This window comes from Clarias gariepinus, chromosome 12 (assembly GCF_024256425.1).
Source record: "Clarias gariepinus isolate MV-2021 ecotype Netherlands chromosome 12, CGAR_prim_01v2, whole genome shotgun sequence".
NCBI lineage: Eukaryota > Metazoa > Chordata > Actinopteri > Siluriformes > Clariidae > Clarias > Clarias gariepinus.
Genome location: NC_071111.1, coordinates 16569246 through 16595888, shown reverse-complemented (window position 1 = coordinate 16595888; position 26643 = coordinate 16569246). Strand labels below are relative to the sequence as shown.

The window sequence follows — 26643 nt, the reverse complement described above, 5'->3', positions numbered from 1 at the left end:
AAGACTTTACACGACTTTATTGAAGTTCTGTATATAAATACACATGCACGTTTCAAATGTAAACCCAAGTGAACTCAAGTGCAGCCAAACACTGAAACCCCTTTCGTCATGCAAGGATGTCCAAGTTCTCCTTTACAAAAGATTTCAGGCAATAGCACATCCTTTTACAGACCTAAATACCAGTCCTGTTTATACTGCTGGACATCACATCTCCTCCTCTTGTGGTCTTAAATACATTTGATTTGTAATGCTTACATATAAATAAATAAATTTATCAAATGTGCACTCACAGAGTGAATTCTTATATACATTATTTATAAAGCCTACCAGTCAGTCTCACACAGTCTGATTATACCTGTGCCCACACTCCCTATATAAACAAAGCACATACAGCAGTAGCCTCACTTTTTTGTGTAGTTAATATTAAAGGTGATTCAATCACCATCTCCAAACCCCTAAACTAATACTAGCACAAAAAAAAAAAAAAAAAAAAAAAAAAAACTTTTCATTAAAGGCATTAATCCAAAAACAGGTCAATTCCTTAGTCAAATACATTCAGGGTGCCAATCTGTGAAAACTGGCAAATTTCAGCAGTCATTAGAGTGTGTTTTTAGGGTTATCTTAAGGAGTTTGTGCGATTAACAAGTGAGCTTGCAACTACAGCTGCATCTATGCTAGATGGGCGCATGAATGAATGATGCAAATAAACTATCTGTGCAAAGAGGCAACAGTCTGAGATTAGATTTAAGGCGAGGTGATGGAGGCAAGAGACGAAGCTATTGCATCACCAAAATGTTCATAATCTCATTAAAAAGCATCTATGGTGAAAAAAAAGACTTAATTCTGAAGCCATGATAAAGCTATGATTCTTAAAAGTCATGCCTTTAAGAAAACCTTCGTTTTTAAAGTAGCTCAAAGTCAAAGCGTAAGGAGGCCCTTATCTAATAAGCTTAAGTTAGCCCTAACCCCCCACCCACCCAAAAAAATTTTTACAGCTCATATCAGTGCTCTCCTGATACGAGTGACCACCTTGATACATTTACATTGGTTTAAGGACATCATTCTGAGCAGCTGATAGACTGAACATCAGTAAGCAATGTTCTGCTTTTGCAGTGTGTGGCACTAATACTAGCTCTAAAAACAAAATGGATTGTGCAACAAAATCAGTCAATGAAATGTCATTCTCCATAAAACCCAGAGGTTCTCTGTCCATCCGACATTATATACAAGGAAAAATAATAATAAAACCTATAAATGTGTCTCTCAAGGAGAAAATAAAGAACGCCACACTACAATAGAGGAAACTGAAAGGGCAACTTTGCTTTCAAGCATCACATTTAGACCTCAGTATAGCCAGGTCAGGCTTTCTTTCACCATCAGAGCTTTAGATGGGTAAAAACAGAGCAGAGGCAGGGAGACCATGTGGATAACTAAAAAAAAAAAAAGGGCATAATAAAAAAAATAATAAATCACCCTGCTGTGTTCGAGGTTAAAAATCACAAGTGATCATATCACCCAGCCAGGTCTCGCTGCTCTCGATATGGCTTCAGATGACCAAACCCACCATTCTGCGATGCCAGGTCTGTCCCACCTTAGTTAGTGTTCATGGAAATATCATTTGGCTCCAGCTCTTCATCCTGCTCATTGTCATTTAGGTCTTCCTCCTCTTCATCGTCATCTTCGTCACTCTGCCCATTGACGCCCTGTAACAAGTTGCTCTGTTGTTCCTCGACGTCCTCCCGGTCTAGAGCAAAGTAACCCGTTCCCTTTACCGTGTCCTGACGCTGGTAGAATAGAACATATGCCGCTTTGGACTGCAAAGACACACAAACACCCATCGTCAGATGGCTTTACTAGCTGTCTGGTGTGCCCAATTAATGCCCAATTAAACCATAACATCTTATTCCACACAAGCTAAAATGAACTGACTCGAACTGTAAAAAGAATCTCTCACCACAATCTGATCCTCACTGACTGGAGATACAATGCTGTCATCAAAGTTGTACCACTTGTCGTCATCCTTGTTTTTGGCATAGGCCGTATCTGACAATTGCAACACATATTCGAGATTCAGTATGCATACTATAGGTAACTAAGGCTGGTGTGTGTGTGTGTGTGTGTGTGTGTGTCTGCCTGCGTGTGTGTGTGTCTGTCTGTCTGTGTGTGTCCCCGTGTGTGTGTCTGTCTGTCTGTGTGTGTCCCCGTGTGTGTGTCTGTCTGTCTGTGTGTGTCCCCGTGTGTGTGTCCCCGTGTGTGTGTCCCCGTGTGTGTGTCCCCGTGTGTGTGTCTGTCTGTCTGTGTGTGTCCCGGTGTGTGTGTCTGTCTGTCTGTGTGTGTCCCCGTGTGTGTGTCTGTCTGTCTGTGTGTGTCCCCGTGTGTGTGTCTGTCTGTCTGTGTGTGTCCCCGTGTGTGTGTCTGTCTGTCTGTGTGTGTCCCCGTGTGTGTGTCTGTCTGTCTGTGTGTGTCCCCGTGTGTGTGTCTGTCTGTCTGTGTGTGTCCCCGTCCTAGTGTGTGTATGTGTATCCCCGTGTGTGCGCGTGTTTGCACGTGTGTGCACACGAGTGTCTGCGGGTGTGTGCACGCGAGTGTATACACTCACAGTGGCCTCCTCCCATTCCTCCATAGTGGTTAGACACAGTAATGAGGTTATATAGACACGGCCCTGCATTGGGATTGATCAGGAACTCGGACATGTCCAGGTCACTAAAGAACAGAGCTCTTTACTACACAAATTATACACATAGATATTAAGTTTTTGAATTCCAAGAGATTACAGAAACATAACTAACAAGGGATTTAATGATATGGAATAAGGAGACTTACCGCTAATGATTAAAAAATTTTAAATGCTTTACAATAAGCAATCTGCATTACAGCTGTAACTACAATCCGAATAATGACTTACACCAAATTTATCTACATCTTGTGACCAATCCGAATTGATCAATTAGAAGACCTGTAGTATTACACTAGCATGCACATTAACAAAGCTACAAACTTCCAAACACAATACAAAACCCACATGGATCATACACATGTCTAAAACATTTTAAATCTACTAATATAATAACTACGTGATGATTTGTTATAATCTTTCATGTACTGTATATGCACCTACCGAAGAGGGAAGTCCACCAGTGAGTCCAGTTTATCCCTCATGTAGCGGCTGTAAGAGAAGCGCTTTAGGTGGACCACTAGTACAGGAGGCAGAGACCACAGGTCTAGCTTCTTAGTGGCCTGCTGGTGCTGCTTACAACTGGGACAATACCTAGAGTCACACAAAAGATCAGTTACAATTACAAGCAAAAGTATATGTACAAATGTAAATATGAAATGAAAAGGCATAAAAATGTATTCAAATGTAAATTGCGCAAAAACACGAGTAGTTCGAGCTAAATGTTTGGTCTATTAATAATTCATAAACCAATTAAACAATCAATTACCTAAATTATGTAATGGCATGCAGACAGAGTTGATAGTAAGTCCAAATTTGTTTAAATGAAGTTAAGGCAGGGTTGTGGTCTATAGTTTATTTATTAGTTTTGCTATTTAGGTCTCCAACACGGTATGACACTCCTATATACATAGGGCGAAATTTCATTTGAATTTACAAAAGACTTCAAACACAGTATGGAGAAGTCTTTTAGCCGCAGTAAAATATTTGAATGGTGCAAACAATATATATACAATTTTTATTTTTTTTAAGTCATACATCCATGAATGATTATCTCAGCCAAGGGGGCTCAGAGCCCACTGCAGTCGTTACTGTGAACATTCAGTGCGTGGAACGCTTGGGATCCTTGAAAATGATGCATAACTTGTTGAGAAAACTTATTTCTCATTATGACTTTTCTATAACAAAGAATCGGACGAGTCCTGCCCACATTGTTGAACTGAAAAGTGCAGAAGAGATGCATTTGTCTGTGGGAACTGTTCACAAAATAACTCACGAACACCACTCAGCTGGAAGTTATTGCCACACCCCTGCACAGTCCTGACCTTACTCTAAGACATTTTCCCATTTTTGGGCCATTAAACTAGTTCCTGGTAGGAACAGTGTTTCAGACGTGATGGCTCTGGTGTAATGAGAAAACTTTCTACGTTGATGGTATCAAGCACTAGTGAAACAGGTAATAATATAAAGGACTAAAAGTAGTTTTACTCATAACTGTGCTCCATTAACCTTTACTATTAAAAATCCTAATTTGCTTTGAACGCCCCAAATTTAAAATGGAGATAAATACCCTGTTCAGGAGCAGCCACCCTGAATCAACGTATTTCTCATTATGACTTTTCTATAATAAAGAATCGGACGGTTCCTGCCCACATTGTTGTACTGAAAAGTAAATATTCACTTCATGTGGCCTTCTACTAATCATGTTCTCTTAGTCAATGTTTCATCTTGTGCAAAAAGCAGTACCAGATTGGGTTGTGGCCCCAAGTCTAAAAATGTAATTATACACTAGACATGAACTGGGATATGTATTTTTTCTTTGGCACATAAACTTATTTTGACTATTTATTTATTTGTGTATAAAAACATCAGTCAACTAAAATTCTGACACCAAACATGTCTAGGCTGATCATCTACATTTGAAACATGGCGTATTAATTTTAGCCAAACTATTTTTTTAAGTATCTTGTCAGTGAAGACACTGAAAAGAAATATAAAAAAAATTAAATGAAAAGAAAATAAAAGCGGAGAGAACCAAACACCAAAGAAAATGGAGTAAAGAAAAAATTTGTTGGGGGGGAAAAAAAAAAAAAAAAAAAAAGGTACATTCCCAATCTCACCATGGGTCCTCTGCTCCTAACTTTTCTTTGGTAGTGAAGAGTTCTATGCAGTCCTTTAACTTAAAGTAGGCCTTCTTTTGAGGTTTGTATTCCATGCTTTCGTGTTTTTCAAAGTCCTGGAGCAAGAAAGGCATGAACATAGTCATGACTAGGATAAACAGTTTGACGGTGGAAAAAAAGGCTCTGCAAATTTTTACCTCCACTACACTTTCATCAAAGTATTTCTTCTTTATCTCTGGCTCCCAGTCCAAGGAAAGATAGGATCTGTCTGTGAGGCACAAGATAAAAGGTATATCTCATGACTGGAGGTGTTCACAATGACTGTGCTGCTGATGATGTATAACTATTAAAATGATGTTGCTGAACTGTAAGTGCACAATGAAAAATTAATGTTGGTTGGATTTTTTTCTGTTATTGAACATGTCCTACCGCTGAGTCGAAGGTGTCCCTCATCGAATCGGATTTGACGTGGTTCTTCTTTAATGAAACTCAGATCAGTCTTGCCCATGTTGTTGAACTGGAATGTGAAAAGTCGCTTTTTGTGGGCTGTGAACTGCTGGCATTTGGTCGTGACCTCTGGGCCGACCCCATTCTCCAGGTCATTGTCCCCACCCACTGAATCCTCTGACTGGCTGTTGTCATTCTCTGATGGGAGTTCCTGGTCCTGACTGGATTCATCATCTTGCTCATCGGTCTCCATTTCACCTAAAATCAGAGGGACTGTTCTATGAGGACCAGTTTCTCTTTTTTTAATAAAAGATGATTTTTTTTTATGTAAATGCAACTTTTCACACTTTCCAAATGTATTTTCTCAGACAAGACCTATGTGGTGTCCATATTCGACTTTAGACATGATGCAAAATATTTTGTGTAAATACAGTCCAACTTTAAGTAATCTCATGCAGATATAAATGTGGTTTGGTGGAGATTTGTTTTTGGAGAGTACAGGTGTAGCTGATGAGTATCAGCCATCATGGACTACTCTGAATACTATTTCCTCAACCTCAGATGGCATGTATAACATAGACAGAGCATCTGATATCTTCTTTATACTTGTTCGGCCACAAATCTTAGGATCCGATTGCCTGACGGCACATTTGCTAGTTTGCCAGTGGGTAAACAAATTTTGAAACACTGCAACGCATTGAGTTTTACAAAGTAATAAAGTCTCAGAACTTAGGTGAACGCTCCTGTCAGTATATTTTAACTAAAAGTGTCTGAAGATTCTCTGTGAAGATTCTGGTGAGTTTATCTGTAACTTATAATAGAAACTAGGGGTGGGCGATGTACCGGTAGACACGGTTAACCGGTAGAAATTTGTCAACCGATAGAGACATTAGTCTATCGTCTTAATCGCGGTTGAGATCACGTGACGTTGCCTGTTACGTAGCCACGCAATACACATTCACTACTATGGGAAGCCAAACACATCTAGAGTGGGACAAAATCGTGGCACCCGATTGAGCCGGCGTGGGCAGACCAAATATCCAGACCCGGTGGATCACGCATCGCGGACCAACTTGAGCATCGCTGCTCGAATCACAAACCTGCGCGACTCTGGTAGAAATAGACCGCGCCGACCATCAAATTACGTTTTACCCCGCTGGGATGCGCACGTACAAACCAGGAAACAATATTAAACAGTCCTGACATTTTAAATAAATTGTTTTTTTTAAATAAAAAAAGGTTGCGCAGGTTTGTGATTCGAGCAGCGCTGCTCAAGTTGGTCCGCGCTGCGTTATCCACCAGGCTGCACGAATAAACGAGATCTCTGCGCTATCCAGATAGTCGCGCTGTGTTGTCCACTGGGCCGCGCAGATATTTGGTCCAATCGGGTGCCACGGTTTCATCCTACTTTTGATGTGTTTGGCTTCACATACACTTCGACAATAGAAGAAGACGGTGCAGCAGCAGTGAGTTTTCTTACATGTGACAAAACCAACAACGAGGAGATTGTAAAGGAAAAAAGTATTGGTTTTGGGATGAATGGACAACCCAGACATACAATTAGAAGGAATTGGACCAGAAAAGTTAAAAGTTGTGTGGATGATAAGACAGTTCCACTTTAATACCAGGTCATGTCTGTGTTCACAAATTTTTTTTTTTAAAGATACCTGGTCAACAGCTTAACACTCATAAGTGCAAGTAAGAATTAGCCATATTGGTTTATGTAAAAATTTAGGTTAATAATAATAATTCTGGTCTTAATCCAGACTTCCAATGCTTATCACCTACACTACGAGTCAAAAGATCGGAACACAAAATACAGTACCAGTCAAAAGGTTGGACACACATTCTAATTCTAACTCCAAGGTCTTTTCTGATTTTCATGAAGACCTGGGATGGTCTTCCTGAGGGCCAGTTTCATTATAATGCTAGATGTGTTTTGCATATATGCACTTAACGATACTGTTGTTGCAGAACCTTTTCCAGAACAGCAAAATCATGTCTTCAAATAAACTGTTGTTCTTCTTGTTAAGTAATTATCTAATGCAATGTGTGTTATTTCATAGTTATTTTTTATGAGTATTGTTCTAGAATTTAGAAAATAAATCCAAACTTGTGTGCAAACTTTTTTGCTGGTACTATACATTACCTTTTATCATCTTTTACTCAACAAAGTTTTTTCCAGCCCATATACAAGAAAAAATGGGTCATGCTATGTTAGTAGTAGCAAAGTCCTGGAAAATTATTAATGCAAAATACATTTAAAGAAATGATGTGTGTAGGTAATCATTCCTCAGTTCATTTAAATATTCTTGTCCTGTTGATTGTTAGATTTAAACAATTTAAACTTAAGTCCTATTCTTATGGAGGACTTTTTCTTATTTGACAGCTTCACTGAACGCTTATGTTCAATAGTATATAAAGAATCTTGAATCCCACACTAGAGGATCTTGGCTCATAGAAAGCAGATATGAGTCAGCAGAAATATCAATAGTGTTTCGAAGGTGACTTTGTTTTATCTTAATGTACCTCAAAATTGATTTCCTATCAAGCCATTCTGGATAAAGATCATGCAGAATTAATCAAGTTATATTATATAAAATTGCATTTAAAAAAATGTCACAACTAGAAAATAATTGCACTGTAAATATGCAGAGCATGTCAGCTCATTTACCCACAAGGCACTTGAGCACAGGGTGAGTGTGCTTGTTTGCTTGAGCTTGCTTGTAATTCAACGGGTGAGCATGCTTTCTGTAAACACAAGGGCATGAGATTAAAGGATGCACTCAGTCAACATGCTTACTGGGCGAGCCCTCCTCCAGAATACCGTTAGTGGCATTGCCGTTGATGGCATGCTGCTTGGACAAGTGCGTCTCGTCACAGTCCTCTTCCTCCAGAGCGGAGCGCACAAAACGGCTGCAGATGTGACAGAGAAAAATATATAAGCTGTGCTCTAATGATAATTTCTGGAAAAAAATTCAGGCTGTAGAAAAAGATAGAGGGGGGTGGAGAGTTCATGGAAATATAGGGAGGTGATGGAAAACAGATTAAGGGTTAATACCATAGACGGAGAAGGAGCAAGTTATAAAACTTCTCCTCGCTGAGAGTGCGTGGGATGGTTATAAGGAAGGGTAGGCCAAACAGTGGTGTGCTGCTGTGGTTATAGCCAGACTGCTTATACTTCTCTCGCAGGTGCACAGGAATTACAACATGATCTGTGTCCTCTAGCCGGTTTACTCCAACCTCAAACCTGTACAGACATATTACAATAGCATATAATAACAACCAAATTCACACAGCCAGCAGTTAGCCTTTCATTAAATAACCAAGAAGCATGCATTACAGACAGTATTTCCTAAACTTGTTATAAAATTTGAAGTGTATACTGAATATACTGCAGGTATTAATATAATAATAGTTTTTTTTAAAAGTTGTTCTGTCGCAGATGTGCAAAAGAACAAAGCTTATGTATTTGCCCTAACATAACTGATTATAGCAAAACTGCAGCACAAAAAGTCATGTACTCGTGAAGATAAGGAGTGTAAGCATAACATCAATCAGTTGGTGGTTTAAACCTGCTATTAGACTATTCTTATTTGTTAATAATAAATATTTATCTATCTATCCATCTATCCATCCATCTATCCATCTATCTATCTAAAAGTATCAAATTATTGAACTGTGTAAGCAAAGAGAACAACTAAAGAGATTTAAAATAACTGGAAATAGATTAAGTGCTTTATTAACACCTGTAAGTATAGTGCTGAACCATACCAGTCATTGGGGCAAACGATCATCAAGGCTACAACTACCTACCAGGAAGTGCACAGGCCATCACGTTTCTTCATAGAGTAGCCATTAACCATTAGGATTAAATTTAAATCTTAGTAGTTCAGTTATTAAACAGATACCTATGCTCACAAAGTCTGCAATATTATTTTGGGTTGTGAAACGTGAAAAACCTATTTTGGTTCAGAAGGGTCTGTTTTTTGTTTTTTGTTTTTTATAATAGTTAGTACATATAGTTAATATGCAGTTAAGTTCTAAAAAAATACATTACATTTACATATTGACAATATTCTTAGCATTGCTATATATTGCACGTTTGCATTTTGGTCTATACTGCTGACCAAAAACTTTTTTACAATACTTACACATAGATATCATCCCTTTCCATTATACTGCTCAAATTCTCATTTGTGGCAAAGATTCGATGGAAGCGGTGGTTGTAGATATCTGTGACAATCATCTAAACAGCAACAGCAAAGCAAATCAGTAGACTGCATTTTTGTCCTTCTGTCTGTCTGACTGAAACTTTGTGAAATTGTGATTGTTTACCTTTTCTGCCGATACTCCAGACAGAGCCGAGAGAGAAGCGCAAAGGTCTGAAATGTAGCCAACTTTTGGCACTGTAAGCTTATACTGTAAAAGACAGAAATATATATACATATAAACATATACTGGTCATTTAATGAGTCTCTCCCAAAGCCAGTCTGATTAGATTTTTAGATGAATAAAAAATTTTACAGCATAATAACTAGTCTATCTTTCAATAAAACCACCAAACTTTGGGTGTGCTCAGTTTTGCTACAGGGCTGTAGTTTTTGAAAAAAAAAAAAAAAAAAAAAAAAAACACAGGTCTACCCACACTCTATCTACATGCATAGTTTATGAAAACTACAGCAGAGAGCAGCGTTTTTTTTTTCCTTACAAAGCCTCAAAGTTATCGACTAGCCTGTGACTCGGACACTGAAAACCTATTTATTAAAGCCAAGCATTTTGGAGAAAAGATTTATCTTGGGTAAAAGAGTAGATCGAGGGGCCTAATGAACGTAGAGTATTGATGAACTTGTATGTTTGGATGCTATCTTTCCCGCTCAAGTTTGTTGATGGTGAAGTGAATGGTTGCTTTACTTTACAGGAAGCCCTCATGGCTATGTTTACTTTTGGCTCTCCCTTTTAGTTATGTTGTAATACATAATCCTGTGGAGTCCCTGCTTGCACTATGACTGGGAAAGGTTCCACTTTACCCTTGAACTTGACTGATGCAGACAGCTGCTCTCTGATGATTTGTGAATACAGTCGTGAATAGTTCAGAACTGTTTTTGACAACAGTTTTGACTCCAGTAACAAATGGTTCCAATGGAAAATCTGATCATGCAATAACATAATCAGATTGTTATTGCATGATCAGGTTTATATATATTTTCTCATGCATTTCATACCAATTTCCATAATTTTCTTTTGATTCTGTAAAGCTTGCTTTGTGACAACCATTGTTAAAAGTGCTATCTAAACAAAAACTGATTTTTATTGAATTGAACTTACATAATAGTAGTCTACCCACACAAATAGTGTCAATAATTGAATCTTTAGAGAACAAACAGAGAATGTTGAGTATAACTTAACAAATGAGGAGAAAATGCACAAAAGGACTAATTGGGGTGTTATCTACCCCAGCTCTATTATCACCCTACATGTAGGATGCTAACAATAGGAAGCCATTAGAGTTTTGGCCCCTACATTAACACAGTTATGAGACGTTTACTCAAGCTCTTGCGAATATTTTAAATTAACTTGGTTGACCAACTAATTGTGGGCTCTATCTCTATCTGTATGTCCTGATGAAATCTGCAGTGCTGAACCATGTACCAGTTTTTGGTGGAAAAGCAGTATTTACCTGAGTGGGTTTAGTGAGGGGGTCCAGCCTCACCAAGTAGACCTCCAGCGTACGTTCCTTCTTCATAGGCAGAGGAAGTGTCAGATAACAGAAAGGATCAAAGGTCACAGAGACCTTTGAACACACAGGGCAGACCAACGTAGACTTAAAGAGGCCGTGAAAAATATCCACGATGATGGAGTCGTTCCTTTTGATGTGGTTCTGCCAAGCCTCTTCAGCTACTACCTGTGACGGGAACACATGAGGGTCAGTACAAGCAGTACTAACGGGTGCACAATAACTACTACGACTACGGTCCTGTTACAAGCTACAGTGCTTACAATTCAGATCAGATTTGCATGTCAGCATGTGCTTTGCAATGACAGTTCACAGTCAAAATTACAAGTGCTTCCAAGTGGTGCGGCAGTCCGAATGCTGAGTGATGCTCTAGTCTCCCGCAGCCAGGGGCCTAGAGGCACTCTAGCACTCTCACATCAATCGTGCCTCTAGCTAATCAATGGTGTCTGCAAGCTCACGCAAGTGGAAGGAGCGGGGTGCTATCCTCTGACAGTGTACCGCCTCGACGCTGCATGAGCAAACAGTTTGAAAAAGATGCAGTTGGCTGGCATCACATGCCTCTTAGGAAACGCCTGATATCCTTCGCCCTCTGACTGGTAGTTGTACGATAGCCATAATGAGGAAAAGCCCAATGGTTGTTAGGAATTGGCTAGAACTAATTTAAACACTCCTCTTATATATCGCTTTGTCATGTATACATGGTCGCAGAGGGCCTGGAGCCTTTCCCAGGAAACTTGGGGCACGAGGCAGGGTACGCCCTGGACAGGGTGCATCCATCGCAGGACACACACACAGACACACACTCATTTACACATGATGGGCAATTATATTGGTAAAAATCTGAATACTAAGATGAAATTATCTTACAGAAACAAAGATTGTGTGAGGTACCTTGTCTGGTCTTCCATCAGCATCTTTGAGCTGGATGTAGGGCTTCTTCCTGATGCGGTTTAAGTCCTCATGTAAACCGTCAAGAAGGAAGGCCAGTAGTTCATGAGAGTCCTGTTGCTGATAGCCTGAGAACTGAGGGGCAAAGCGCCCGACTTGGGTCTGAACACACACACCGAACATTTTGTTTATTATAGCTTGGTTAGTATAGTTTATTTAGTTCAGCTATTTTACACAAAACTGAACACAGCTACTGTTTTCATCTTATTTGTAAACCAATTTTGTTTAGCATAACATTCTGACAATGTCTTATCCAGTACATGTAAAATTAGCATGTCAAGCTGAAAATGATTGTTTTGATTATTAGTTTGGTCCATTCAGAGAATTAATGTTTTAATAGCAAAAAAATAAATAATGAAAGACCAAACAGTTTTTCAACCTCAGCTGTACCACAAAAAGTAATAGTAGGATAGCATGGTAAATGTCTACATAGTTACCACAATATATAGAAGAACAAATAATCCTATACAGTGAAACTACAGATTGCGAGTAACGCGGTTTGCGAGTGTTCCAAAACGAGCAAAGACTTTTAATAAATTCTGACTTGAAAAACAAGCAAGTCTTGGTTTACAAGCACAGAGTATTATGTATTACGCATGCGCTTCTTGTTTTGACGCCGAGCGTCATGTGATCACAACTGAGCAAATGTTTTTTCTCTCTCTTGCGCTGAGGAATTGTGGGTAATCATCTCCCCTGCTGGGACTTAGTGCGCATCCCTCACTAGTATAATCAACATCCGTGCACGCATTTTCTCCCTCAGCCTATCATTATGTGTGTGCGCACGTAATTTGACATCGTGCCGGTTTACACACTCTCTCTCTCTCTCGCCTTTAGTGTGTGTGTGTGTGTGTGTGTGTGTGTGTGTGTGTGTGTGTGTGTGTGTGTGTGTGTGTTTGTGAACCGGCAAGCTGTCAAATTATGTGTGCACACACTCATAACGACAGGCCCAAACACACACACAAACGGAAACACTTATCTGTCTGGATTTTTTTTTTTTTTTTTTTTTTAAAGGTAAAGTGCAGGTTACTTTGTTTTATTTTTACTTTATATTTTGTTTTAATTATGTTTATGTATTAATTTTTTTGGGCTGTGGAACAAATAATTTGAGTTTCCATTAGTTCTTTATGGAAAAATTTTATTTGGTTCACGAGTTTTTTGGAATACGAGCCCACTTTCAGAACGAATTATGCTCATAATCCAAGGTTCCACTGTACTATTATTCTTTGTTTGTTCTGTTTCTCAATAACGTACACTTACCTTGAAGGGTCTAGGAGTGACGTAGCTGTATTTGCCAGACCAGAGCTGTTTAATAAGCTCAGCATAAGCCTTGGCGATCTCGCCTTTCATTCCTAAAGGGTTGTCCTCGTTCAGCTCATCCTGATATTTGTCCTTCAGGAAGTACTCGGTGAGTGGAGGTATATTACTCAAACACTGCAGGACATGAACACACGGTAAAGTGATAAAGATCCTGACTTAGTAAGTGAATAAAAAACCTCAATCGCAAATGGTACTACACACTGCCAGCTTGTTCAAGCAAACTGACCACTGGAAGTGTCATCATAACAGTCAGCACTAGAAAACATCAGTGTTCATCCTGCAGGTCCCTGCAGTGGGGCTTTTTGCTGAAACCACAATTTCTTGCTTGCTGAGAAAACATTCCTAAAAGCATCCCTAGGTTTTTTAGTATTCTTTAAAAAAATAATAATTTAGCCTCTTTAGGATTATCAATAGCATCTAAATAAATTAATTAATTTATACATATTTTTAAGCTTAGTACTTTTTTTATTTATCTACATCTGTGTTCGCACAAACATAACTAAGACAGCTAAACATACTCATTAACAAATTTAGTGCATATACTGTAAACTGACAGTTTGTTTTTTGTGAACTCTAATTACAGATCCATTAAATGCATCATTCTTTGATAAAAGACACCTATAAAAAAAAAAAAAACTAAGCACCTAACAAAAAAATAAATAAAGTATATACAGTTTGGTATTGAAAAAGTGGTAAATGAAATGAGGAGCTGAATACAAGACCTACCTGTGTGGCGGAGTTCATGAAGCAGGTATTGCCCAAGTTAGAGAGGCCACACAGGCCCGCCTTCTCACTGTGCCTACTCTGGTCCGGATAGTCATAGGAAGGGTAAGAAGGGTAGGCTGAAAGGCTGTAGCTAGAGTTTTTCACACTGCAGTAAAACCAGTGCCAAGAGAGGCAGAGAGACAGACAAGAAAATACAAACACATAAATAAATATGTAATTAGAGGAAGCAAGAATCCAAGTGCATGGTCCAAAAGATTGGCATCACATTACAAATTAACCACTGACTTCAGTTTCCGACTCCCATAACGAAATAACCAAATCCTATTACTCCAAAAGCCTATCCTCCTAAATGCGTAAACGTCCTATAGCCCAACCTGCCCTGCATCGTACACAAACATAAGCTCAAACATCAAATCTGGCATGATCAGTAACTACGAGCAGTGCTCAAAGTCCCGCACGTCCTCCCTGCCAAGGCCCCAGTAAAAGCACATGGCTTTGCAGCAGACCTCTGGGTACAGTGCACGCCTCGGTCCCACTGATCTGGCTGTGTGGTGTCTCCGCTCAGCACTCTTTCAAGCCTCTCCGGCCTCAGGCACCACCAGCAGCACAGGAGCATCTCCCCTCGGCCGCCATGCCCCCATAAACGCGCAGAGAGACACGGGGTGAGAGAGAGAGATGGAGAGAGAGCAGAGCAAGGAGAGAGCAGCTCCCAGTTACTGCTGAGGCAGGGGAGCTCTGACGGCCAGTAGTGTCATCCGAGCTTGTCCTGTCCCTCCCGCTCCAAACAGGAGAGATGGAGAGTGTGAAGGGAAGGGGGGGGCAGGGGGAAGAGAAATTGGGGGGGGGGGGATATTTATAGAACGGCGGCAGCAGCAGAAAGCTAGTAAGGCGGCTTCAGTAGCAAGCAGGATGATCAGCTGGGGGGAAGGGGGAAAAGAGAGAGTGAACGAGAAAGAAGGGGGGGGAGCTAGCTGAGGTTGCGGTATGCTTTGCAAGCCAGGTGCTACGCACTCCGGATGAGACTTGGTACAGCACTCTTGTTTTGTGACTAAGCATTTTTGTGGAGCGCTACAATCCTATATACAGAGAGGAGATGCCTGTAACTGAGCACACTAGCCTAAACACTGCACTGGATAGTGCATGAAAAAAATTATGTGAAGGTCATCAAGACTGCAGAGCATGCAGAGACAAAAAGCGCACAAAGACAAAGAAAGACAGAGTCAAAAAGAGAACAACAGCAATGGGGAGAAAAATTAACCAAAACGCAGAAAATGTAATTCGCAGACAATAAGGGAAAGAAAACAAGAAGAAACATTACGTACAATTCTGCAGCACTGCATGGTTAATTATTTATTAGAAGCTACTTTAGCACAAATAGTGCCAATCTCAGACTGACAAAACATCTGCAATTCAGCATATTAAAAAAACTATTCTATTCAACAATTACAGGCCATAAAATTCTGCCTACGTAGTCAGTGCTATGAGGACATGAAGAAGAAGAAGAAGAGGAGGGTTCAATCAATTAACATTTGACAAACATGTTACACAGACTTGCTAATCAAGAAGCTGCATAATGAGGCAGTGCTGAGGAAAATACTCAGCAGAGGAGACACATGCCGAGTCTTAATTCAATTCCTGTTCACCGCACAGTGCACTATTTGGGACACCGTCATTTTCATGCTGGCTGAATTCTCAATGGACAAATCATGGTTTCTAGATAGTGCACCATAAATCCAGAATTGTGTGATGCACACTAAGATAGATGCATATGCATAGAGATCTCTTTTAGTTTGTAATGGACTTGTCAGGATGGACACTGGCGAGGTCGAATTCATTAGAGGTCAGTAGAGGGGACATTTTAGACCTTAAGACTGTTAGTGTCCTGAATTTTTGTAGTACTTTTTTGGGTTAACAAAAATCATATTTACAGCAATTACTAAGTAACTAAAATTAACTAAAATTGCCAGACTCAGTAGATTTTTTTTAATCATTTAGATATTTGATGGACACTTTTATCCAGAGGGACTTGCTTAAGGACTATCTAGACAATCCACAACTTTCTAATCAGCATTTAAAATGGTTTAAATCATTATGGTACCACTAGTATTTGCTTTCTTTTCCATGTTTTATCTCAAATTTCTACAATACTAACACTTTTAGATCTACAACAGTCTAGCAACAACATAGCATTTTTTTCTCATGGGCCTTAATTTTGTTTGTATTTATACACAGTAATGTGATTATGTAAACTAACTAATGTCACCTAAAAAGCTGGAATGAGTTTTAATTGGCCCAAAAATAAATTAGTCACATTATTCATTCTCTACTTTGTTTCTGCATCTGTACTGCACACAGCTTAGTGTTATTATTGCCAGTGGGTAGTGTTTAAATGCTATATTGTTATGAGTTTAGGAATCACTTTTACCTTAATTCTATGAGGAAATAATTGAAGGAAAACAGCCTAAAGCTTGCTGTAGACTTGAACTGATTTATTAATATTTGAACACAGTACATTTGCTGCACTGGTTTCTGCTCTTTTACATTTGTCTAAATGTTGCCTAAATCTAAAATACAATATACAAGACTAATTAAAGAAAATATTTTGGAACTTATTAACATGCAAGAAAATTAGCTTGAGAAAATAAAATGGGCGGCACCTGATAATAGACGACAGCAAAAGCGCCTCTGTTTCAGCAGACTGAATTTACGCAACTTACAGAAGCTTTCTAGAGATTACCATAAGCAAAACTAGACCAAATCCATTGGACTGCTTTCCTGAACAACTTCAAGAATGAGAAAGAAATCTAGAAATCTAGGGTGCTTTTTTGTAGATTTAGTTTTTGCATAAGTGCTGGGAACTGCATGAAGGGAATTCTTGACACCAATTTGGTATTTAGGCAGAAAAGTGTTGGCTCAGTGGTTACAGATTTAGGCTACTAATCAAAAAGTTATGAATCTAAATGGGTTTTCCAAACTGACAAAGCTGGATCCTTGATCACAAAACCCACAACTGGTCAGTTGTATCGTGTTGTACATTTAAGTGCCTAATGAAAAGGTGGGTCTTCACTTAAAGACAGTCGTGTGGGTTCCTGTACAGGTTTGTGAAATATAAACAACACCAGTCTATAAATGGTAGTACTCACTCATGCACCAACTGCAATGCAGTGCCATTATCTTAACACAAACTACGGTGATTTGTGCTCCTCTGGGTCCTTAACTCGTACTTCACCAAAACCTTAATGCCTCATTTTGCGCTTCAGAATTTACCCCACCAACCACACAACTTTCAAAATGCACAAGCTGCTAATGCACATTCCCTGAAGACTCATTCAGGAATACAATACAATCATAGATAGCAACTGATGAGAGGTGATATGTAAGGTGGCCTTCTCAAACACATGCAAAACATAATGAAATGCTCTAATAGGGCTTAGCTGTGAAACTGGATTTTAATCCCTTCCTGAGGTTGTGTGTCAGTATGCAGCAGAGTAAGAAAGTGGCAAACACACACAAACTAGTCAACTAGTCCACACTACAAGCTCAATCTAAACGTGTCTTTAGAGGGTTAGTGTGTGTGCTGATTATGAAAAAAATCCTCATTTCAACAATGTGTTGTCTAAAGCAAGGGCTTTTTTTAAATAAGTAAGCACCTCACAAGACAAATACAAGTAAGGAAATTCAGATCTAAACTATACAAAATGATAAGCTTCCACAAGGCTGACAGGAAAAAGGTTTTACACTTTTACTCCTTCAGTTAACAATCAATGAAAACAAATCCTCAAAACTACAAACATGGTCCTTAATACTTGACTGTGTAGCTTAAAATGTTTAAAGGTACTCTACAGCTGCTAAGTCCTGAAATGTAGCTTTCCAGACAAGCATTTATGGTCCGAAAGGTAAAGTGAAGAAACATCATCTTTTGGGTTGTTGGATTCAGGACATTTTTAAGACTTTAAGACTACTTTTACTAGACTACACCAAACAATAATAAAACACTAACAACCAACATTCTCTTGAGCCATGATTTTACAAACACAAGCAAATGGCATAGTGAACATAAAGACAACAGGAAAAAAAGTTAATAAAAATAAGCGGCGGAGGTCATTATTGTCCATGAGTGTGTTTGTTAACCAGCAAATCTAGTACAAAGACTAACACAACAACAACAACCAATTTTCACACTGATTAGTGGGGCTGCACAATTTAAAGGTCCGATTAATAAAAACACTTAAAATGACTTATAACGTATGATTTTTTTAAACGGATGATCTGCTGTTTTGCAGCTTCCTCTCAAAGACTTTATAAAATGCAGGTTAAAGGGGAAAGGGACAGCAGACACTTTGGATTATAAAATATATCTTTTGTATACCAAAGAACGCAGATCCCTTGTTTCACACAAATTCTTCTAAAGAGAAAAAACAATCAATCTGGCTTTGACAGCCCTGTGAGTAGAGTACTAGAGTCTCTAAAGTACAGTATCCCTAGTGTGCTACAGTATGACAGTGGGAATGACCTCTACGTAAATTTTGCTTAATGGGTTAAGCAAAGGTAAGGTGCAGAGGAAACCAGCACACACACATCCACTCCAAACTGACCAATACAAATCGTTCCCACCCTCCTTTCCCTTGTACACTCAGGCAACAGCATGTTTAAGACTAAAGACAACATCCTTGCTATAAAGATTTCACTACAATTTTGGCAGATGCAGAAATCTGTCATTGATGACAAGGGCAGGACGAGGGAAAGAAGGCTATCTGGTGTATTTGGCTGGCTCTAAAGCACACAAACACACACACACACACCCCATGCTGTCTTTGGCTACGTTGTCAACTATATTAGACCCAACCTCCCATAAATTTGGCGCTTACTTCCTGTTGCTGAAGCTGCTATTATGATTGTTTGTGAGAGATGAAGGGGAGATCTTTGGTAAAGCAGAGAGATTGGAAGCACCAGATGACCTTTAAAAGATAAAGAATATCATGAGTTAGAAGAAAATAAAGCAAAGCCTTTAAAGCCTTAAAAACTGAAGCAAATTTCATTTTTTTGAAATAATGGGTTATGGAAGCAACTCAAGCAAAGTATAACAGCGAGCGTAGAAGTTATGCACAACATGACAAACAGTAAGAAAGAAAAGAGATGAAAGAAATAAAAGAATAGTAGTAGCAGGCGAACTAAACCAGCTAGAAGGGATCTCAGGGCTCTAAGGATTAGACTGCTTCTAATCATAAAACACTAAATACACTGAGATGTAGTGAGTTCATGATACTGTATAGATTATAGTAGTGTGATTGGGACATCAACACCACTAAATAAACACCCACAGAGAACACGAGTGAGAGACAAACACATATAGACGCTTCTATTGTTGATCTGTGATAGTTAAAAGCAGTGAAGAAGAATATACCAATCACTTACTTCGGCGTAGAGGAACCTCTAGGCCAAGTTCCATCTTCATTCTTCTGCTCTATAACAAGAACCTGCAAGAAAATGTCAGCTCAGTCACACATACAGAGTCAGCTGGATTAGGGTTTTAAAATTAGCTTTAATATCCAGATATTTGTGACAACCTGTTTGCAATTCAGTAGACTCCAACTTAAGCCTGTAACATACGAGCGCAAAATTGTCTCGTCGTGTGGCCTGTAACTGAACTTAATAAACAAAAATAAATAAATAAAAAGAGCTAGTCTGTTATATTACACTAGAGGGCAAAACTGAGCAATACACTCAGTCCCATAAACTCAGTTACTGAAAAAAATGTGCTAAGATTATGTAATTCTTCATAAGCATGCCAATACATTCTATTTACAATTCCATACTATATATTAGTAATTATATTATAAATATAATTTAAAAAAAAGAAGAACAAAAACCCGGAAAAATTAATTTATACCGTATATTGGGTTGATTACACTGTCGGACTCACCTTATTTATCAGCAATTCAGACAAATCAAGGATCTACAATGTTATGATATTAATAATGAATGTTGCTTCTTACCTGGCATCTATATAAGTGACTTTATAACATTTTATAAAATATGGCTCAGGATTGTGATTATTTCATGTTATCCAACCATACAAACATGACTTAATTTAAAAAATGCTGCATAGACAAAGAAAAAGCACAGATTCATAAGAATGTTTCTGTGACTAATTAATCATCGTGTGTGTGTTTTGCTTAAAAAGCAGCCCAAAGAGCATGTGTAATGGTCAGTACACTCTTCTCATTCTTTTTACGGCAGCTGGTAAACCCGCTCATGCTACCGCTCCTGTACCCATTTATTTTGCTAGCACAAGAGTAAACTGTCCATTACTAGTTAATCGATTGTACATGGCAATTGGACAGAGGGTGCGCAAACATACTTGAGCGGTATACCCAAATATGGTTTTGTGGGAATCACTGCCCTGCATCGCACCTCCCATATATTATGGGTTGTTTATATTAAAAATATATATTATAATTTATAATTATAAAGTAATATTACATATAAATATATATTACCATATATTCTAAATAATATTTATAATATAATCATAGAAAATTATTTCTCTTTCTCTCTCTCTCTATATATATATATATACATAAAATTTATGTATTATATATACTACTTATAAATAATATAATTTTATAATAATTATTTATAATAAAAATTACATACGTAGCTACATGTACAGTCATGTGAAAAAATTAGGACACCCTTTGAAAGCATGTGGTTTTTTGTAACATTTTTAATAAATGGTTATTTCATCTCCGTTTCAACAATACAGAGAGATTAAAGTAATCCAACTAAACAAAGAAAACTGAAGAAAAGTCTTTTCAAGATCCTCTGTAAATGTCATTCTACAAAAATGCCTATTCTAACTGAGGAAAAAGATAGGACACCCTCACATGTATTCCCTCTTAAATTGGCTCAGATCTCACACAGGTATATCACACCAGGTGCACATAATTAGTAGATCGTTACTCTGCATGTTGAATGAGGCTTGCCCTATTTAAACCTCAGACATTTAGTTTGGTGTGCTCCTGACTGTTGAAGTGAGAGTGAGCACCATGGTGAGAACAAAAGAGCTGTCAGAGGACTTCAGAAAAAAGATTGTAGCAGCCTATGAGTCTGGGAAGGGATTTAAAAAGATCTCAAAAGATTTTGAAATCAGCCATTCCACTGTCCGGAAGATAGTCTACAAGTGGAGGGCTTTCAAAACAACTGCCAACATGCCCAGGACTGGTCGCCCCAGCAAGTTCACCCCAAGAGCAGACCGCAAGATGCTAAAAGAGGTCTCCAAAAACCCTAAAGTGTCATCTCGAGAACTACAGCAGGCTCTGACTACTGTTGATGTAGAAGTACATGCCTCTACAATCAGAAAGAGACTGTACAAGTTTAACTTGCATGGGAGGTGTGCAAGGAGGAAACCTTTGCTTTCCAAGAGAAACATCGAGGCCAGACTGACATTTGCCAGAGATAAAGTTGACAAAGACCAGGACTTCTGGAATAATGTTCTTTGGACAGATGAGTCCAAAATTGAATTATTTGGACACAACAGCAGAGGACATGTTTGGCGTAAACCAAACACAGCATTCCAAGAAAAGAACCTCATACCAACTGTGAAGCATGGAGGTGGAAGTGTCATGGTTTGAGGCTGCTTTGCTGCAGCAGGACCTGGTCAGCTCACCATCATAGAATCCACGATGAATTCTACTGTGTATCAGAAGGTGCTTGAAGAACATGTGAGACCATCAGTTAGAAAATTAAAGCTGAAGCGGAACTGGACCATGCAACATGACAATGACCCAAAACATACTAGTAAATCAACCAAAGATTGGCTGAAAAAGAAGAAATGGAGAGTCCTGGAATGGCCAAGTCAAAGTCCAGATTTGAATCCCATTGAGATGCTGTGGGGTGACTTGAAAAGGGCTGTACGCGCAAGAAACCCCTCAAACATCTCACAGCTGAAAAAGTTCTGCATTGAGGAGTGGGGTAAAATTTCCTCAGACCGATGTCGAAGACTGGTAGATGGCTACAAGAACCGTCTCACTGCAGTTATTTCAGCCAAAGGAGGTAACACTCGCTATTAGGGGCAAGGGTGTCCTATCTTTTTCCTCAGTTAGAATAGGCATTTTTGTAGAATGACATTTACAGAAGATCTTGAAAAGACTTTTCTTCAGTTTTCTTTGTTTAGTTGGATTACTTTAATCTATCTGTATTGTTGAAACGGAGATGAAATAACCATTTATTAAAAATGTTACAAAAAACCACATGCTTTCAAAGGGTGTCCTAATTTTTTCACATGACTGTACATGAGAGCTAGAACTATACGCAGTCACTCTTCCACTTTTTCTTCAAGTTAACAAAAAGAAGAGGAAAAAAAATGCAGGCTTGTTACAAAGAAACCCCAAAACACATCACCTGCAGCCTTCAGCACACAAAGATAAGGTTTTACATCTGACACCAACACTTGTGCAAACCACAGTCTAAGTCGTGAACAATGTAAGGTTAGTTTAGCACAGTATGGACTCTGTGAATGAACATTCCACCACAGTGTACTTAAAAAAAATAATAAAAACAAACAGCTGAAGTGCTACATGTGCATCTGTAATTTTCCTACCTGCCCTTGGTAAAGTCCAGCATCCTGAATAGTGCTGTCTGGTTTGTTTAAAGGCTCAAAGGTGTTGCTCATATATTTGTTCCACAACCTGGTCTCCTTTTCATCAGGAATGCTGAACAGTTTACGCATCTCCTTTTCAATAGTGTCTGCAGCAAAAGAAAGTTTTATATTAGGCATAGCTAAATTCAAAGCTAATTTTCACCTGCCAACTACTTGAAGGTGAGATGTGAATACTTTACAACATTAATAATCATGCTTGAACAGTGGAAGAATGATGGGGGGAAAAAACAGCAAAGCACAATATGGGCACCACAAAGAGATTCACATTTCTGTCACAGTTTCCTTTCACATTAATAATGATAAAAATAAAAAAGCATAAAAATAAAAATCACAATATGGACTTATGCAATTATGTAATCACAAAAGGCTGCAGTCTATTACAGGTATAATATGCATAATCAAGAATTTACTCAGTTAAAGTAATTTACTTACTTTTTTTTTTTCTTAAAAACTTTAAGGTGATAAATATTGGCAAACCTCCTCTTCATGACATGATGTCATCTGTGCCAATATTTGCTGTTGTCCTAGATAAATATGTTTGAATACTATATAGGCTAGTACTTTTAATAGTTACATATTACAGTTTAAATCACAATGTGTGTCAAAATAATTGTGCTTGTAATTCAAATCAAATTGTGCAGCAATACTATTACTGTAAAACTGGTAGAGTGTTTCTAAACTTATGAATTAACGTTCAACCTGCGGCTTTAAAACTTCCCTTTTAATATACTACAGGGACATTACTTATTCCACAGACTGATTCTTTATCTTTTTAATTTTTGACTGACAATTTAGGGTCTAAACAAAATTTTGGGTTGAGAAGAGAGTCATTTCTGAACACACAGTGCTTTCTGAGCTAAAGAAAAAGAGGGTCAGTATAAATGGCACTCATAAGTTTAGTTGAAAGAACAAAACCATTTACTTTCACACAAAATAATTATTTGACAGAATAAATAAAAGGTTGCACTGGCTTATCATATGAATGTTTTTAAATCACTACAGTCACCAAATTACATAAACTTACCTATTGTGTCGGCTTTACTAAAGCGTCTAGTGATGACATTGTCCATGTTGCTGTCTTCACATAGCTTTAACTCGGTGAGGTAGACCTCCACTTTACAGTGCTTCACAAACATACCCTGCTCAACCACCTATAGAGAGCAAAACCAAAAGATGCAGATGGAGAACTCAGCAAATTGTTTAGTACTGTTTATTAGTCATTACTAATAAATACACTGTAGAACACTTCTGCAAATACGCAAACAAACGAAAAAAGTAAAACGTGTGAAGTCATCGCTCTATAACAGCGAGCACGCTATTGAAACACTCAAATGAAAAACGCTTAATATAGCAACCAAGCACAGAGACAGCTGAAGGGTCCCCTGCTATTTATTTCACACCACTTCTCCACTAGAGATCCAACACACTATAGAAACAAACCGCCTCACGTTCTTGGTTCACACTTCCTATTCTCAACACAGCCGAAGTGCATAAATTAAACACTCTGACTCCTACAACTCTTAAATGAGCAGAATGATTTGATTCTAGTCATGTCGGTGAACTTGTTCAAGCACACATTCACTCCCTTCCTCTCTCTGACCTCAGCCGGCATTCCTTCTCTCTCCAAACAAGGAAACACAAACGCAGGTGCCTAGAACCAGTCTTTATGCCACATCAAGCACCAGCCAAGACGCTAAATCCCAACAGGCCTCCATGCAGACCAAGAAGCCCCCGAAACTGAGGAAAAAGAATGAACCTCTTGCATATTGTGCCTAGCAGATCGCTCCATGTAGCATTTCAGTCATCCACAGTCCTTCTTAAAATAGAAACGCACAGGCTACTCAATACCCCTGTGACATAGATGGCAAAAAGGGGAGGAACAACCAAGCTGAGAAATTCCAGAAGCATCCATAACGCCATGACTGGGTGAATTTGAATAACCAGCATGGCTGTCTATTAGAACGGAAGTGAGGCAGAGATAGTGTGAAAAGGCAAAAAAAAAAAAAAACTTTCAGTACTTTCAAAATATATACTAATAAATGACTTAATGTAAAGTAAAAAAAAAAGTTTCAGTAATAAAATCCACTTTAGGAACTGAAAACTCTCTTAAAATTTTAGGACCATTGCAAATCAAGTATAAAATTCGATTAAATGCTGGATTTCCTCCAACACTGAAGCAACTTTTCACTTCATTTCATTCTCTTCAAAGAAAGGTACAGTGATGTCTAAGACAAATGGAAATCGTTTCATTGAGGTTGATGGAAATATACCACACCAAAACCCTGCCAGCCGCCCCTCTGAACAAACGTCTTCAAAGCAATCCACTTAACTCTGAACCAAGCTGAACGGACCAGCTGAAGCATACAGTACATTTTATATAAACTGTGATACACACATGTACAGAGCAGACTGCTAAAAATATACCTTTCTAGCGATTGGTTCCTGGCCCTCAGTCAGCCCATACCAGCTCACTAACTTATTCCAACCCTCAGTAGGCACAAGTATGTAGTCCAATTCATCGATAAGGTGTTCCTTGATGGCAAGAACGTCCCCATCTAAAACAAAACAGAGACAAACATGTGTAGCTAAGAGTGTATGTCATTATCAAAACAAGTGTCATGAGATTAGTACAAAGGAACGAAGTACACATGAAATCTTAACACTCAGATATTTGACATCAATACGGTACAAAGAAAAGAACTCTGGCTGACCTTTAAGGAGACCCGAATTGTCCACTGGTCCAGGGTAGACATTCTGGTCTCCCATCTGGTACTTATCCCAACTGTCAAAGCCCACATATTTTTTCCACTGTTTGAACCAGTGACTGTCTATCAAGTACCTGCAAACAAAAAGTAAATTAAAGGTTGTCAACGCATGGCAAATACATGGATGTGATCATGATGCCACACTTATATGAGGTCACTTATCCATTAAAGGTTTTTATGAGGATCAGTGAGAATTAAAATAAAATGGGCTAACAATGGCTATAAAATGGGCTAACAAGACGGGATGTGTACTACTTCCAGTGAAACATACATGCAGGTGCATTCGGTAAATACAGTCCTGGTCCTAAAGCACAGAGGCACTGACCACAAAGTGCATTCTCATAAAACCTATCTAAGAGGATGGACATTTGTAAGAAGGCTTTTATGTTCAGTAAGGAATCTGCTGAAGCTATAATATATATGAGCTTGTAATGTAATATCCACCCAAAAGGCCAATATTAGACAGATCAATAAGTAGAGCTGTTGCTGTAATTCTAGTTACAGTGCAGCTTACAGTCCATAAGCCTTACATAGACGCACTCAATACCATCATTTGTTCCAGTCCTGGTCCTGAAACACACGTGAAAACACACGTCTCCTATATTCAGTTAAACACCTCACGCAGGGCTGGTGTTTTACAGCAGGGAAACAAAACCTACTGATTGACATAAATCCCGGAGAGTGTGCACCGTTACGGGAGATTTAACAGAGTATCAGTAAAGCAACGAAAAAATGGTTTATCAGAGATTGCGATGACAGGTGCCAGTCTCCCGTCTCCGCCCTGACTGGCCATGACAGACGGAGCTAACATTAGCGAGCTAGCAGGTAGCAACTGACTAGAAGCACTAACGCCTTTTCAAAACAGACCGTTTTAAACGTTTGGTACATTTCTTTCCCAACAAGTAACGACACTATTATGTGTTACGTGAATGTGTTGTAAGTAAACAGTACGTACGGGTGAATAGCCCTATTATTATTTGTGCTAACGAACGCTCAGATAGGCTAAGCTAACTGCAACGTTAGCTAGCTGTCAACACGGGCCGTTCCGCTAATTTCCCCGCTAATATCGTGCTTGTCATTGCGCGACTCGGGCCGCCAGAGGCTGCAGCACTCCTGTGGAAGCGTGTCATTAAACTCTCACCAAGTGTCTCCTTTCCGGAGCTGAGTTTTGAGCAGCGCTGCGACCTCTCCTCTCTGAGTATCCAGATCAGCTGCTCCTCCCTCCGCCATCTTTCCTTAGACCCTCG

The 26643-nt window shown here is 38.8% G+C and overlaps 1 protein-coding gene across 6 annotated transcripts; it reads right to left on the bottom strand.

Annotated features, from left to right (window-relative positions):
- Positions 1-26643, bottom strand: LOC128534176 (ubiquitin carboxyl-terminal hydrolase 15-like). 6 transcript variants are annotated; one of them, XM_053508490.1, is made up of 22 exons: positions 26538-26643; positions 25343-25470; positions 25056-25186; positions 23656-23782; positions 22572-22717; positions 19385-19446; positions 18838-18927; positions 13970-14114; positions 13184-13357; positions 11870-12028; positions 10922-11146; positions 9580-9663; positions 9396-9490; positions 8303-8491; positions 8045-8157; positions 5224-5499; positions 4992-5062; positions 4795-4910; positions 3119-3268; positions 2600-2703; positions 1955-2043; positions 1-1814 (listed from the first exon to the last, which is right to left on the bottom strand). In XM_053508490.1, the coding sequence occupies exons 1-22, from the start codon at positions 26624-26626 to the stop codon at positions 1593-1595; spliced, it is 2985 nt and encodes a 994-aa protein (XP_053364465.1). In that variant the 5' UTR covers positions 26627-26643; the 3' UTR covers positions 1-1592. The 6 variants fall into 6 exon arrangements, 3 of the variants coding, with proteins under 3 accessions (XP_053364465.1, XP_053364466.1, XP_053364467.1); XM_053508491.1 differs by having other exon boundaries at positions 8069-8157; XM_053508492.1 differs by lacking the exon at positions 18838-18927.

Bases quoted from the DNA above. Each gene is read 5' to 3' on its own strand.
- LOC128534176 (XM_053508490.1), bottom strand. From the start codon at position 26,626: ATGGCGGAGGGAGGAGCAGCTGATCTGGATACTCAGAGAGGAGAGGTC. The intron at 8,492-9,395 runs GTAAGTATTGTA...ATGTCTGTACAG, and splicing joins GAAAGGGATGATATCTATGT to GTTTGAGGTTGGAGTAAACC. The intron at 2,044-2,599 runs GTGAGTGTATAC...TGCAATTGTCAG, and splicing joins AGGAATGGGAGGAGGCCACT to ATACGGCCTATGCCAAAAAC.